This window comes from Phascolarctos cinereus, unplaced genomic scaffold, assembly GCF_003287225.1.
Source record: "Phascolarctos cinereus isolate Bilbo 61053 unplaced genomic scaffold, phaCin_HiC Scaffold_7;HRSCAF=346, whole genome shotgun sequence".
Classification (NCBI taxonomy): domain Eukaryota; kingdom Metazoa; phylum Chordata; class Mammalia; order Diprotodontia; family Phascolarctidae; genus Phascolarctos; species Phascolarctos cinereus.
Genome location: NW_027556180.1, coordinates 21,945,919 through 21,961,498, shown reverse-complemented (window position 1 = coordinate 21,961,498; position 15,580 = coordinate 21,945,919). Strand labels below are relative to the sequence as shown.

At 39.1% G+C, this 15,580-nt stretch overlaps 1 protein-coding gene across 1 annotated transcript; it reads right to left on the bottom strand.

The window, feature by feature from the left end:
- Positions 1-3,027: 3,027 nt before the first annotated feature.
- Positions 3,028-14,480, bottom strand: OTOL1 (otolin 1). The gene is made up of 4 exons (XM_020989069.2): positions 14,117-14,480; positions 11,597-11,686; positions 7,136-7,207; positions 3,028-4,115 (listed from the first exon to the last, which is right to left on the bottom strand). Exons 1-4 carry the CDS (start codon positions 14,478-14,480, stop codon positions 3,217-3,219), a joined length of 1,425 nt encoding a protein of 474 aa, XP_020844728.1. The 3' UTR covers positions 3,028-3,216.
- Between the last annotated feature and the right edge of the window lie 1,100 nt (positions 14,481-15,580).

Here is a 15,580-nt window from a genome sequence, read left to right as displayed (position 1 = left end):
GAATATACAACCACACTGAGCTTTCAATCTACTAAATCTCATAATAACAACAACAATAGCTAGCAATTTTAAAAGTGCTTTAAAGTTTTCAAAGTACTTCACACATATTATCTCTCGATCGTCGTAACAACCCTCTGAGGTAGGTGCTATTATTATAACCATTTTATAGATGAGGAAATTGATACTGAGAGCGACGGAGTCATTGGCCAAGTATCATACAATCCTTGAGGGTCTGAGGCAGGATGCAAACTCCAGTCTTCCTGACTCCAAATCTAGCACCCTTACCCACTAGCTACCTCTTCAATTTCACAGGAGTGTGTAGCTGTGTTTCTCTCATCCTCTACTTGGGAATATTTTTTACCCAAACATAAGACTTTACATTAATCCCTATAGAATTTCATCTCATTGGAAGATTCTAGAGCAGAATCAGGGTCAAAACCAGGCATCAGGGCTGAGAGAGGGCTGATGGGAGACAGGATCCCAATAGTTCAATACTGCATAAGTAACAAAGAGATGAGCTGGGCAATTACCTCAATTTGCTGCATTCGGTATTAAATCCACCCGACCAGGCTGTCTCCCAACAGGACCTGTGTGCCACAGGATGGGAGAGCTGGATAATGACTTCAGAAGTTCTTTGCAGCTCTAAATCGATAGTCTCTTCATATCAGTCAGCATTCATGTTATCATTATTAGCAACTATTTTGCCAGAACATCTGTGCCCTCACTCTCCAGTGTAAAGAGTTAGATCCCCAGAGAAATGTGAGCACTGTCCCTTTGTAACCTAACCTTTTCACTGATGGTATTAAAAGAATGCCTTTCTTTTTGACACTAGATTGCTTATAACTCTGGGGCAAGAAGGGTCAGCTGGCAGCCTGCTACCTCAAGAGAATGCTGTCTTAGAAAAGACTTGTGATTATCATTTTGTTGATGACTATTTCTAACCTTCACTGGGAGTTCTCATTGAGTCGGTACTAATGGCTCCAAATTTGGACTGCTCTGCTAACTCCTTTTTCTGCCTCTTGTCTAGCTTTTGAATTAGGTTACCCTATGAACCCCAGCTTGACTCCCATGGCATCCTATTTACTCTCTCAGAATTCTAATTGACCGTTATGTTCTTTCTGAAATAGATGTCTTTGGAGACCCTGACTGACCTTTTGGATCACCAATATATGTAACTCCACTCCTTCCCCAATGGAAAAGAAATGTGATACCCGTAGTCATCCAGCTTGTAGGCAGGTGGGAAGCAGCTTACTGAAAGGGAGAATCAAGAACAATGGTAAACAGCGAGATGCTATGTCAGAGTCTGCAGGGATTGGGAAGAGAAAGGTGATGAAGACTTCAGAGTGTGCTTCTCTTAATCACAGGTTCTAGTTCCCTCTCCCTCCCTTCCCTTTTTCACCTGTGAACCCCTGGGCTTTCTTCTTTGTTATGGTTTTCAGCTCTTGCACCTTTTTACTGATCCTAGATTCATGTCACAAATTACATGAAATTAAATTACATGAAAAGTGTTGAGAAACTGTAGTATATTTTAAAAATCATTGATTTGGTAGCTGCAGTTCTTAATAACAATCCCAGAAAGCTCAGGATCTTTTAGATAGTAAATATAAATAAGAGAAAGAAATGCCCTGTATTCTGGGCAAATCTCAAGGACCAAGAGCTGATTCAATAAAGCATGCATCAGGTAGACCAGAAAGCTCTCTCTTTCTTCAGAGAGTTTGCTAGCTCAAGTCCAGAATGTAGTTGGGGCAAACAAACAGTCATAAAGTCTTCTTTGGCTTTCCCGGTCAATTCTAGTTGGGTAGAATTAAAATATATGCATCTTTCCCTAAGAAAAGTTAGGAAAGGGGCAGCTAGGTGGCACAGTGGATAGAGCACTGGCCCTGGATTCAGGAGGACCTGAGTTCAAATCTGGCCTCAGACACATAACACTTACTAGCTCTGTGACCCTGGGCAAATCACTTAACCCCATTGCCTAGCAAAAAACAAAGAAAAAGAAAAGTTAGGAAAACTCTCTATTTACATGGGCCCTGCCTTCTCCATTGATTGCCATCCTTTTGTACTCAAAACTTGACTCATAATGTCAAAATCTGCCAGCCCCACCTGCATCTGTTTTCCTTGGTTTTGTCAGTATAAGGTAGGATTGCCTGCATTTCAAATCCTGGATGACCTTAACCAAATCACTTGACTTCCTTTTGCCTCAGTGTCCTCATCAGTCAAATTGGAGTGGACAAGGTGATCTCTAAGGTCTCCTTGCTCTAAACTTCTAAAATTCTGCACTTTGAAAAGGTATTGAATTTGGAATCAGGAGTCCTGGGTTCAAATCACTTATAAGTTACCGGGCCTTGACCAAGTGACTTGATCCTTGGGGGTCTCAATTTCCTCACGGAAGAAATGAGGGGGTTGGTTTACCTATCCATCCAACTTCATTATACGTCATATCTGCAAACTTAATTTAGAATTAATACATGTCCCTTTTAGAAAAATGTCTCTGTCCAATTACCAAGTATTCACAAAGTTATTAAATATTCACATTTTTAGTTGCTCCCCAAACTACCATTGGCCTCAGCATTATTCTCCTTGAATCACTGCAATTAATTATTCTCCAGACTGCAATAATAAGGCCAAAAGATATATTTCTCTACTATGAAGGAAGAAAAGGAGAAACAAAAAGTCTTCTGATCCTTTTATTTAATCATGGAAATTCATTTCTTCAAAATGTGTCAACTCAATAAATGCCTACCTTTTTTCAGTGATTGAACCCTATCTGGAAAGATTTTTCGTTCACATTTCTTTCCAAAAGGAAACCAGATAATACATTTGCCCAAGCGAGCACTTCCACAACCATTAAGGACCATTAAAAATTTTTCAGAGATGGTTTAGCTAGTCCTGGCAATCATAGCTAGTTAACTGCTCTCCAAATTAAACTAATGTGACATTACATTTCACTTTTTTATGTTTAGTTATATGGCAAGTCTTTCCAGCAGTAAGACTCAGAAGCCTCTTTCGGGCATATTTCTCCCCCTAGATATGAGTTTTTACTGCTCCTGGGTACATAGAAAGAAATTACACACATTTAGAAAGGCCTAGGAGAGATTGATTCAGCATCAACCCATTTCTTACATATCTCATAAATACAGTCTTATAAAAATATTGTGAATCTATGTGGCCCTGCTTTGTCACTAAATTTACTCTACGGTGATATTGTTGAAAGCACATCTATGGTGAAAAAGCAGTGATGTCTTCTGGGTACAATAGGAACCCTGTAAAAATGCTGTCATCTTCGCTACTGACATACACTCCATTCCAATCTCGCCCAACTTCCAGCCAGACTTGGTCTCCTGCATTTAGTTTGAGAATGGTCAGGAAAGATGCCTGATCGATTTCTTGGCCATAAAGTGTTTCCCGAGACTTGGCCTGCTTCCTGTTTTGTGCTATAAGGCTGATCCGAGCAGGCCTGCCTCTCACAGTGAAATGGTAAGCAAAGACGTAAACTCCTGGGATGCTACAGTTGAATTTCCCAGTGCCTGGATTATAACTCCCCTGATCATTATAGAGAATCTTGTCAAATTTGATAGGAATGTTGGGAGCAGGAAAAGGTTTGGATAAGCCAGCACTGAATGCCGATCTTTTGACACTGGCACATTCCCCCTTGGAGCCCTTGAGACCCCGAGAGCCTTTTTTCCCAACAGTCCCTCGGGTCCCTTTACCACCAAGATTTCCCTTCGGTCCAACAGGCCCCATAAGACCCGGAGATCCCAGGTCCCCCTTTTCACCTTTGATTCCTGGCGCCCCCGGGATCCCACGTTGGCCATCTGAGCCCCGGGAGCCTTCTCCCCCTGCGTCTCCTTTGCTGCCTTTTTCTCCCTTCGTACCTACTTCCCCTTTTTGCCCTTTTCCTCCCCTTTCTCCAGAATCTCCGCAGAATCCCTTATCACCCTTCTCGCCCTTTTCACCCTTGGCTCCAGTTTCTCCACTTAAGCCTGGAAGCCCCACGTCCCCACTGTCTCCTTTATCTCCCTTGGTGCCATTCTCACAGGTGTCCCCCTTGGACCCTTTTTGTCCTTTCACTCCAGCCTGCCCGATGTTCCCTTTATCACCTTTAGGACCAAGTCCACCTAAAATGAAAGAGAAGAAAAGTGTCTGAGAACTAGTAGGGCTAGAAGCATTGTGTCTCCCACCCGAAGCACGTATAAGAACAACAGATTTCAATGTGTTAGGGAAACCTGGGTCCTATGTCAGGAATTGTTCTACTCGAGACTAGAAACATTTGGAGTGAGATTCTTTTTTAAAAAAATACAGAAATATAGAGATGGGAACTGATATCGACATTGACATAGGTGCGGACATAGCTATAGACATAGAAACAGAGAGATAGATGTGGTGCATAGTACAGGAGCAGTTTATATTTAAACCTCATCTTTCTATTTTTTTATTGATTTTCATTTTGAAGGCAAAAATGGTAGCAAAAGTCCTGTTATCAGATGTAATTCAATATTCAGAGGTAGTTTGGCATAAAGGATAGAGAGTGGGCCTCAGGATCAGACCTATGACATATACCAGCTGTGTGGCCCTAACCAAGTTACTTAACTTCTCAGTGCTCTAAACAGCTCTATAAGACGACAAGTTGCAGAAAAGGTATTGATTTGCTTTGATTGAGTATGTTTCTTCATTGAGGAATCCCCTGTATCAATGAATTGACATGATAAGAATCTGTTGCTGTTTCACATGACTCTACTTCACCATTTGACATGCGTATTTCTTGTTCTGTAGTTGTTTTCAGTTGTGTCCAACTTTTCATGACTCCATTTTGGGTATTTTCTTCACAAGGATACTAGAGTCGTTTGCTGTTTCCTTCTCCAGCTCATTTTACAGATAAGGAAACTGAGGCAAACAGGGTGAAGTGACTTGCCCAGGGTCACACAGCTAATAAGTATCTGAGGCCAGATTTGAACTCAGGTCTTCTTAACTCCAGGCCCAACACCCTATCCACTGAGCCACCTGGCTGACCATTGACATTCATATACAAATTCTGCAGTCTACATTCATAATGAATAGACCTCACTACAGCTACAAAACACTCTGGGTACAAATAAAGACAAATTCAAATAACTGGAGAAATATTCATTGCTTATGGGTAGGTAAAAACCCATTTAATAAGAAATGACAATACGACCTAAATAAACTTATTTTCTTCTGTGCCAGAGGCATCAAACTACTAAAGGTTTGCTTTACAGAAGTAGACAAAAATGACAAAATTTATCTGGAGGGATGGAAGGTCAAGAATCTCAAAGACAATAATGAAAAAATTGAGAAGGAAAGGGGCCTAACAGTACCAAATCCCAAACAATGTTGTAAAACAGTAACAATTAAAACAATTTGGTACTGACAAAAAAAAATAGAGGCTCATCAGTGGCATAGAATAGGTACGCAGTATGCAGAAGCAGATGAAAACAGTAGCCTACTATTAAGCGATCAAATTAGCAAAGTTGTTGGGACAAGAACTCACTATTCAATAAAAGCTTCTGGGAAAACTGGAAAGCGATCTAGAAGAAACTAGGTAAAGACCAACAACTTACACCACATACCTGATAAATGGGTACAGAGCTTAGTCATAAACAGTAAAATTACAAACAATTTAGAAAATCAAGGTGGGGAAGTGACCTTCCAAATCTACGGATGAGGGAAGAGCTCATGACAAAACAAAGGATATCAAAGATCACAGAAGATAAAATGAACAATTTTTATTACGTAAAGTTAAAAAAGTCTTTGCACAAACAAAACCTATGTACCTAACATGAGAAATGAAACATGACTGTGGGGGAGTGTTTTTCAGCAAGTTTCTAGGATAAGGGTCTCATTTCCATATGGCAGGAATTAATTTTAATTTGTAAGGATAAAAGCCATTTCTTAATTGATAAACTATCAAAGAATATAAATAGACAGTTTTCTAAGGAAGAAATTCAAGTTATCAATAAGCATGTGAAAAAATGCCCCAAATCACTAATAATTAGGTAAATGCAAATTAAAGCCACTCCAAGGTTCTACTTCATACCTCTCAGAGAGTTGATGGAACACAAAAATGACAAAGGTTGGATGGGCTGTGGGAAAATTGGTGCATAATGAATTGCTGATGGAGCTATGAATATGTCCAGCCATTCTGGAAAGCAATTCCAAGGGTATATAAGCCATGAGCCCACCACTATTATTGTCACTGGCATTCGGGAGTGCCATTGACCTTTTATTAAAATGCTACCATTATTAATAAAGCAACTAATTACCCACAATTTATGTCTCTCAGACTTTTTAAACTCCACAGCCACGAAAGTTACTAAACTGTGCATATCCTTTGACCCAAGGATACCATTAGTAGCTTTATACCGCAAAGGGATTAAAGAAAGAGGAAAAAAACCTATATATGTTTACAAAAATATTTTCAGCAACTCTTTTTGCAACTAAAGGAATATCCACTAAATGAGGAATGGATGAACAAATTGTGCCATCTGAACATAACAAGATGTTATTGCGTAGAAGAAATGAAAAAGGAAAAGGAATAGTTTCCAAGGAAATTGGGAAGACTCATACGAATTGATGTAAAGAGAGCAGAGCCAGGAGAAAAATGTATATAATAACAAGATTATAAAAATAATTTTGAAAGACTCGAGAATTTTTATCAACATCGTGATGAACCACAATTCCAAAAGACCCATAATAAAATACGTACACCTCCTTAGAGTCAGACTGAGACTTTTTTTTTATATTGACAATGCAGGAATTGGCTTTGCTTAAATTATGCATTGTTATCAAGGTTTTTTTTTTCTTTATTCCTAGAAGAGTGGGAGGTATTAGGGAGAAAAATAGATTCCTTTCTTAAAAGCTTTAATTTAAAAAATAAAAATTATTACATAATTCCCTTGAGAATAGGGGCTATTTCTTTTCTGTCTTTGGATCTCTGATACCTAACGCAGTGCCTGCCACATAATAAGAATTATGTAGTGATTGTTGGACTGAATTGACAACAATTTATGCCATGGAATTAGATGGTGTAAATATCTGAAAAGTACATTTTACTATGTGTTCTTATGCTAAATATCAAGTTTGTAACAATCATTGTTTGAAGTGTGATGATCTGACATACCTTGTTCTCCAGGTTTCCCAGGATATCCTGGAGCTCCATTTACGCCTTGATCACCATGTTCTCCTTTGTCTCCTAAAATAGTGCTACTATTAACACATTTTGCAAAGTGCTTTATTTAGAAAACAACGAATATTCATTCAACAACTATGTTCAACTCCTAAGTATCCATAGTGAGAATCATTTAAAGAGAAGTATATGCTTTCAGAACTATTGAGATTTTTACTCTGTTTGAGGTCAGATAAGTCTATTTAAAATGAAGTAATGCAAAATGGAAGTAGACCTGGTTTGTTTTAAAATGAGTGTGTTATTCAATTTGCTTTATCAAAATAGAATTATGTTGAAATGTATTTCCTCCAAACTCAAGAACCAAGAAACCAGTTCTACTTGTTCGAAATATGCCTGTCCATTACCTTTGAATTGTTAAGGTTATATGTAATTGTCCATCAAAAAATGATCATTTTCCCCACGTAAAATGATTTCACTTTAAAAAATCACACAGTGGAATTGCTTGATCCTTTTCTTAAGAAAAAAAAAAGAAAGGATGATGCATTGGCCTCAAAATAGCCCTACCATTTTTACCTTTTTAGTTTGGAATTAGATATTGATTCCCAAAAAGCTCCATCTCCAGCCTCTACTTCTCTTTGGATGTCCAGATCCAAATAGTTGCAAATTCCTTTTGGATATCTCCATCAATCGATCCATTGAGAAGCATTTATCAAGTATCTTCTCCTTGCCAGGCATGCATTATGCTAGACAATAGATGTTCCATCCTGGTCCCCTACCAGCATTTCACACCAAACAGATCCAAAGTTCAGCTCATTATCTTTTTCATTCAAATGCTTCTATTTCTGTTGATGGCATCACTATTACCCAAGCTGTATTTCTCTGTGTTATATGAGGGGTTCCTTTCACTCTGGATCCAATTTTTTTTTTAATTTCATTATTAGTCTAATTCATATAATATCTACACTTTGTGTTATTTTTGTTAGAGTTTTGTTGTTGTAGTTAATGATGATGTTGAGTTTGCTTACTTTGCATTGTTTTACCCTAGACCTAGGTTTCTTTGGTGTACTGTAGAGGACTCTCAATTTAAATAGTTGCCTAGGGCACTGAGAGATTCAATGACTTGCCTATGGATATGCCTATACAATATATCAATGGCAAGGCTTGAACCTCAATGATTCTTAGACTCTTAGAAGAGTCTGACTCTTAGACTAGCTCTTTATTCACTAAAAATATCTATAGTATCTCAAATAACTCTTCTTTCCAGTGAACACAGTCCTAATTGAAGCCCTTATCATCACTTGCTTAGGCAATTATATAGCCCAGGAGGTGGCATATACCTAGAGCACTAGGTCTGGAGTCAGGAAGACCTAATTTCAGATCCAACCTTGGCTACTCACTAGCTCTGTGACTTTGCAGAAGTCATTGAACTTCTATTTGCCTTGGTCTCCTCAACTATAAAATGAGGGCAGCTAGGTGATGCAGTGGATAGAGTGCCAGGCCTGGAATCAGGAAGACTCATCTTCATGAGTTCAAATGTGGCCTCAGACACTTACTAGCTGTGTGATCCTGGGCAAGTCACTTTAACCTGTTTGCCTCAGTTTCCTCATCTGTAAAATGAGTTGGAGAAGGAAATGGTGAACCACTCCAGCATCTTTGCCAAAAAAACAAATAAACAAACCCAAATGGGGTCATAGGGAGTCAGACATGACTGAAAAATGGCTAAACAGCAGCAAAATGGGGATAATAATAGCACCTCCCTCCCAGGGTTATTGTGAGGATCAAATGAGATCATATTTGTGAAGTGTCTGGCATAGTAGGTACCATATAAATGTTAGCTATTGTTGTTGTTGTTTATTGTTATCTTTTCTTCTTACCTCCAGATTTGCTATGCTCCAGACTGTCCTTCACACTGCTCATCTTCATAATGCATCATTTTGCTCATCTTCACAATGCATCATTTTGCTCATCTTCACAATGCATCATTTTGATCATGTCACTTCCCTAATCAAAGCCCTTCAGTGGCTCCCCAAAGGCACCCATGATCAAGCAGAAACACTTGGGCTGACCTTCAAGGCCCTCTGCAACCTGTTTCCAACCTACCTCTCCAGCCTTTGCTCACACTGCAGCCTTTGTGCTCTAGATGTTCCAATGAAACTACACTACTCATCATTTGCCATTCTGATCCTGTCACCTGTATTTGTCATCTCTGTGCCTTTACTTACACAGTCCCCCTAGCCCACAACTGCCTAGCCTTCCCTTTCATCTTCCCATCTCAACCTATGAAAATCCTTCCATTAAATCACAGCTCAGATGCTGCCAGATGCATCACACTTTGGCACGAGGTCCTCTGCTGCAGATGTCACTTAGGCCCTTCTTTGGACCTTTCCTTTGCAATTATATTTAAATTTGCATTGGAGCTATTTGTGCATGAAGTACGGTACCCACCATTGTCCATGTAATTTGAGCTGCACTGTAGTCAAACTGAAATATAATGACCTCCATTATTCATTCTGACTTGCTCTCAAGGGCGTGCTGGAGCCAGCTCAAACCGACTCAAGCGTCCATTATCAAACTTCCAGTGTGAGCATTTATATCCTGGAAATTAACAGACTACAAATCAGGGCTGGGTTTATTTTTTTCCTTGCTCACCTCCTCTTAAGAAAATGATGCAGAAAATGTTAATAATGGAAGTTCAAACTTAAAATGTATTGTGGGTATATTTTTTTTTCAGAGAGCTGGTTGTTAAACATTTATCAGTACTCCTCTGCTTGCATTGCTTACTACTCTTCCAGTTGTCTCAGCCTTTGGGGTAGAATCCAGTCATTTTTACTAAACTGAGTCAAAGCAAGAAGTGGTTTTAGTGATAGGAAACTACAGCACAGTCATCTAAGTCATTTTTCTACTTGAGATATAACCAACAACCTAAGCTAAGACTTAAGGCAAAGCCCTGGAATACTCATCCCTTTAAAAATAGACGTTGGCTGAAAGGATATCTGCTTTTGATTCTCCATCAAAGCATGTTCCTCAGAGCCTTAGAACAGCTACTTTCCCTATTCTTTTTTTTTCCCTCTGCCACTTCCAAAAGTCTAGCTTCGAAACTGCATGAATCACTGAGGGAGTTCATCACTCATCTCTATTTCACAAGGAGTTCCGCTAACATAATTCAGCCCCCAAAGAACTCGATGTTTCTGAGGCTGAAAATCCCACAATTGACAAGTGTGAAATAGCTCTGCGTTGCCTTCACATCTTTTTACAGTAATTACTTTGCTGAATGTTCTACCACAATGAGTCAGGCTTCTCCTGAGACACCGCGAGGGTGATATATCGATGATATTCCGTTTCCTAATGTGTGACATTGAGGCAAAAAACATTTAATTTGATGGATACATGGTATTTCTACAGAGTGGCAGTGTTTTCCAGGAAATGTCTTAATGTCACAGAAAATGTATAGCCTTATATCTACATCCATAAGTAACAATAGCACCCAGCTGGAATTATAGAATGTTAGAGACAACATAGGCTGCCTATCCATGAGGGTCTGGACCAAGGAGGATTATAAGATTAAGAACGACAGATAAAGAGCTGAAAGGATTTTCAAAAGCCATCAAATCCAAGTGGCTCATTTTACAGGTGAGGAAACTGAAGCCCAAGCAGATGAAGTAATTTGCCCAAGGTCTAGTACGTAATAAGCATCACAGGGAGGATTTGAACCCAAGTCCTCTGATTTCAGAGCTATACCCTATATGGTTGCTTAGGGGAGAAAGTTTGCCATGTAGTAACTTGCCGTTTTAATTAATTCTTCTTGCTAAGTGCCATAAATGGTTCTGTAATTTCTTCTACTGAAGGAGAGCAAGTGTTTTCAGAGCCCTCTAAATTCTGACCCTAAGGGTAAGTCCTTTATCACCTCACCCTATTTACAGATCTGAACAATAGGCTTGAATGAAATAATCTATATGAAGTACTTTGCAAATGCTAAAGCATTCTGTAAATGTCAGCTATTGTTATTATTAGAGCTAAAAGGTACCTTCGCTGTCATCTAGCCCAAAGCTTCATTTATAAAATGAGGACATTAAAAACCAAGATGTAAAGTCATTTCACCTGAAATGAAAGCCCAAGGTCACACAGCTGCCTGCTGTCAAACCCATGATCAGAACTCATATTATCTGACTCCTAGTCAGAGACTATGGGAAAACAGTCTGTAAGATAAATTCCCTCTTAAATGGGTCAGTCAGGTAACAAACCATCTGGGTTTTTTCAGCAGGTAAACCAGTCATTTGCTTAAGTCTTAATTAACTGTGCAAAGTCAGCATTTTTATTACGAATAAATCAATACCTTTTTTTAATGGATGATGTGTTCATATATGCTCATTTATTTTAGCAATGCCTAAATACCAAGTGGTACACTCCAAATTTTACCCAGAAATCCACTGGCACAAGAACATATTTTACACTTACCCTTTTCACCTTTGTGACCCTTTGCGCCTGGTGGCCCAACAATTCCTGGAAGACCTGGACTCCCTAAATCACCAGTCTCTCCCTTGGGACCTGGAAATATGATTTAGAATTCACTTATACAGAAAAAGTATCCCTATGAAATATATATCTCAGGGATAGACTTTTCTTTTAACTGGAGCCACAGTTATTGATTTCCCAGCTATCCAGTCTAGGCAGTACTGAGGCTCTGCACTTTGATTCGAACTATTGAAGAAATTCCCTACACAAGATTTTCACCTGAGTTATAGTCTTTTGCTTCCCAAAAATGTAAATGGAGCCTAATAATGCCTGCCTATGGGATTAATGAGATTGATCAGATTCTTTAGAGAAAAGAAACTTCATCATCCCTTGGGAAAGACAATTAGGTGAATCCATTCGGTTTGGCTGTCAGAGCGGTTTGGGCAATGGAAAACATCTGGGAAGGGCAAAACTGAAAAGTTTAGAACAATTATTTGACATCTGAGTAAACTTGGACCTCCACTTTGATATGGGAAATAGTACTATGTCAAACCAGTATCTTCTTAGCGCCAGAGCCACAACAGGATTTTTTGCAACTAGACAAATCCCAAAACACACCTACAGAAAATGTTGTCCTCAGCTGAGTGGGGAGCAGTAGACACCAAATGATGGGAAAGAGACAGAGGCTCCAGAACATAAGTTTCAGGCTGCTGCTGGGCAGACAGTCACACTGGATAAAGTATGGAGAAGTCCATCCTAGCATAACATCTGATGACTTCCTATTTTGCCCAATTATTCTTGCTAACTAGGTCTCATGCCAACTATTTCTACATTGCTAATTGGCTGAGAGTAGCTTCAGAACCTTCTAAATACAGAGTCCTGTGGCAAAGTCCCAGCTCCACCACCCCAGTTATGGTATTACCTTACTCTACAATATCACCTCTTAAGTGAGGAGGTCTCATGAGGTCCTGCTGAGATTTAGTTTCTGAACTACTAGGCTAGGCAAAGACTGTAGAACTTCATGCTATATATCAGGCCTCCTTATGGCAACCCTAGCTAAGACAGACAGCTGGAACTACCTACCAAGTCCTTGCAGACAAGGGAAATAATCTCTGCACAAATGAAAGGAAGTAGACTCTTCATTTATTGTTCAGTCATTTTCAGCTATGTCCCACTCTTCATGACCCCATTTGGGGTTTTCTTGGCAAAGATTCTGGAGTGCTTTTCCAATTCCTTCTCCAGCTCATTTTACAGATGAGAAAACTAAGGCAAAGAGGTTAAGTGAATTGCCTAGGATCACACAGCCAGTAAGTGTCTGAGGCCCAGTTTGAATGCAGGAAGATGATTCTTACTGATTCCAAGCTCAATCCTCTATCTAATGTGCTACCTAACTGTCCTAAATGGGATTCTATTACACTGTGAACGTTTGTCACAAAGAACATCATTAACACGTGAAAGAGACACCAAGGATAAAACAGCAAATGAGAGTGTTTCTAGATGAAACCTATATTGTAAAGATTGATAAGACCTATTGAAACTAGTTTATTATCATAATCTGGCATAAATAAATAATTTATGCACTGCATAAATGAGGCATACTCCCCCCTCAAAAAAATTAATCCACTTTTCTGAGACTCATGTATTTCAAATTGAAATTCTGATTCTGACCCTCTGTGCTATAATCACGTAAAAGTGAAGTGGAAACCCAGTGATCAGTCATAATCTTAGAGCCATTTGAACTTTTAAATAGATTACCTAGAATTCTATAAAGAAATTTGCTGGGCAAGGATAGAGGGCCTGCCTCAGGATTTCAATAAGGAGAAAGAACTAAATCTGCTTTATTTTTATAACATCAGCTTTCCATGCCTAATCCTATCTAACTCTGAGTAACATTGCAAAAAGCTATCAGTTAATAGACACTTAGTAGCACCTTCTTTACTGAACTAAGGCCAGAGAACCAAGGTGCTCTTGACCTCGGTTGGCTAGAGAGGCTGAGCACTAATGATGGTGGTTCACATTGTCAGCTATTGCTCAAACGCTCCCTTATCCGTAGTAATTTTCCTTTAATCCCTACCTAGCTGTTGCCCTTATACTCAAGACCTTTAACCATAACAATTTATATGATAGTGTAGAAAATGTTGGTGTTCTTACCCAGTTCACATAAACCAAGTTCCTTTCAAAGACCAAGTTTTACCAAAAACAGAACTAAGACTGGGTGACTGGGGTTCTGTTTCAGAGTACTGAATTGAGAAGGTGCTGGCTGCCTTTGCAGTCTCTCAGCAGTATAGAAACAATTGAATTTAGCACCTAACTATAAAAAGTAGTTTGAAAAAAGGAAGCTTTTTTAAAAAATAAGTTTGCCTCTGACTTGGGTACAACTACCTTTGAAGATATATTTCATACTACCTTCCATGGATAGAATTTATATCATTTCCCCTGGGCACAAAAAAAAAAAATCTTCATTATGGCTCTGAGCTCTACCTAGGCCTGGATGGACAACATTTCCCAAATATTTGCCAATACCTGGCCGTCCAGGCTCCCCTGGTTCTCCTTTTGGTCCGGGGGCAGGTATGCAGCAGTCACAGCAATTAAAAAAGAAATCTGTTGCATCCAGAGTGAAGTTATCAAAAGGGAACAGAGTGGCCTCTGGCCTGAAGGCAGAGGTCATCATAGGAGGCTCTGTGGTCATATCCTCCATCTCATCTGCCTCTGTGAATGACGTTTCTTCTTTGGTAGGGGGGGGAGTAGATGGCTTAAAACCCTTGGGGACATCCTTTCCAGGAGGTTTCTTGGTAAACTTTGTCGATGGTGTAGTCTTGGCCAGTAAGCCTATTACAGCAACAACTAAAATCATCAGGTTGGCCCAAGGCCAAGAAAACATCCACATGGTTAAAGCTGAAAGGGAAAAAGAATGGAATGATATAACTTCCTTTCTATAGCTAGATGGATATATGCATGCACACACAGACACACACACACACACACACAAATCTTTAGAAACATTCAAGAGAGCTCTTGGGTGGGTGAATATTTTTATCATAGGAACCAATTTGTTTTCATTTTTTTCCACTATTACCTCTTCCAAGATATTGTTTCAACTGGGTCAAAATGTCTTGCCAAACAGCAAACACAATCTATAAAAAATAAAACACAACTTAATAACTCACATGCCCTGTGGGAAACAAAATACTTATAACTTCCTGACTTATCTCCCTTGGATTTATTGGAATCAAATACATTCATATTATAGGAAGATGAAAAGTATTGAACAGAATAGTTTATACTGGTAAACTCAATTATTTCAAGGGGAAAAAAAGAGCACCAGAGTCTTTAATTCTCCATGTTATAATGTGTCCTGATGTGAGAATAATCTTTTAAATCTACCAAAATGAGAAAAAACAAATTAAAGATAGCAATACAAAGGAAAATATAAATTTTCCTCCAAGTCTATACAATGGCATAGGTGATAAATCATTAAAACATACACTCCAATCCTGCCTCTGACACATTCCACCTTTGTAACCCTAGGAAAACAACCAAACTTCTCAGTGCATGCAGGCAGTTGTCTAAAACTATATTACAGACCAGCTGCTAACCTGCGTCAGTAGAAGGGGATTTATAGGCCTTGGGCACATGCCCTCACCTCCATGGATTTGAATTTCCTCATCTTTAAAATGAAGACATTGGACATAACAACTTACATTTAATAACACGTTCAAGTTTACAAAGCACATTTCTCACAATAGCCCTGGAAGGTAGATGCTATTATTATGCCCATTTTATAGATGAGAAAACTGAGGCTATGAGTAGTTAGACTTTCCTAGGGTCACATAGCTAGTAAGTGTCTAAAGCAGAAATTGCACTCCAAGTCTAACACTATCTACTACACCAGTTAAGTGCCAAGATGGTTGCATCCACAGAGATTAGGGATCTGCCTAGAAGAGTTTCACAGCTAGTGGGATCTAAACTCATGCTCGCCTTCCTCTG

Bases quoted from the DNA above. Each gene is read 5' to 3' on its own strand.
- OTOL1 (XM_020989069.2), bottom strand. From the start codon at position 14,480: ATGTGGATGTTTTCTTGGCCTTGGGCCAACCTGATGATTTTAGTTGTT. The intron at 11,687-14,116 runs GTATTGGCAAAT...TCATATTTCCAG, and splicing joins AGGGGAGCCTGGACGGCCAG to GTCCCAAGGGAGAGACTGGT. The intron at 7,208-11,596 runs GTAAGTGTAAAA...GCACTATTTTAG, and splicing joins GGGTCACAAAGGTGAAAAGG to GAGACAAAGGAGAACATGGT.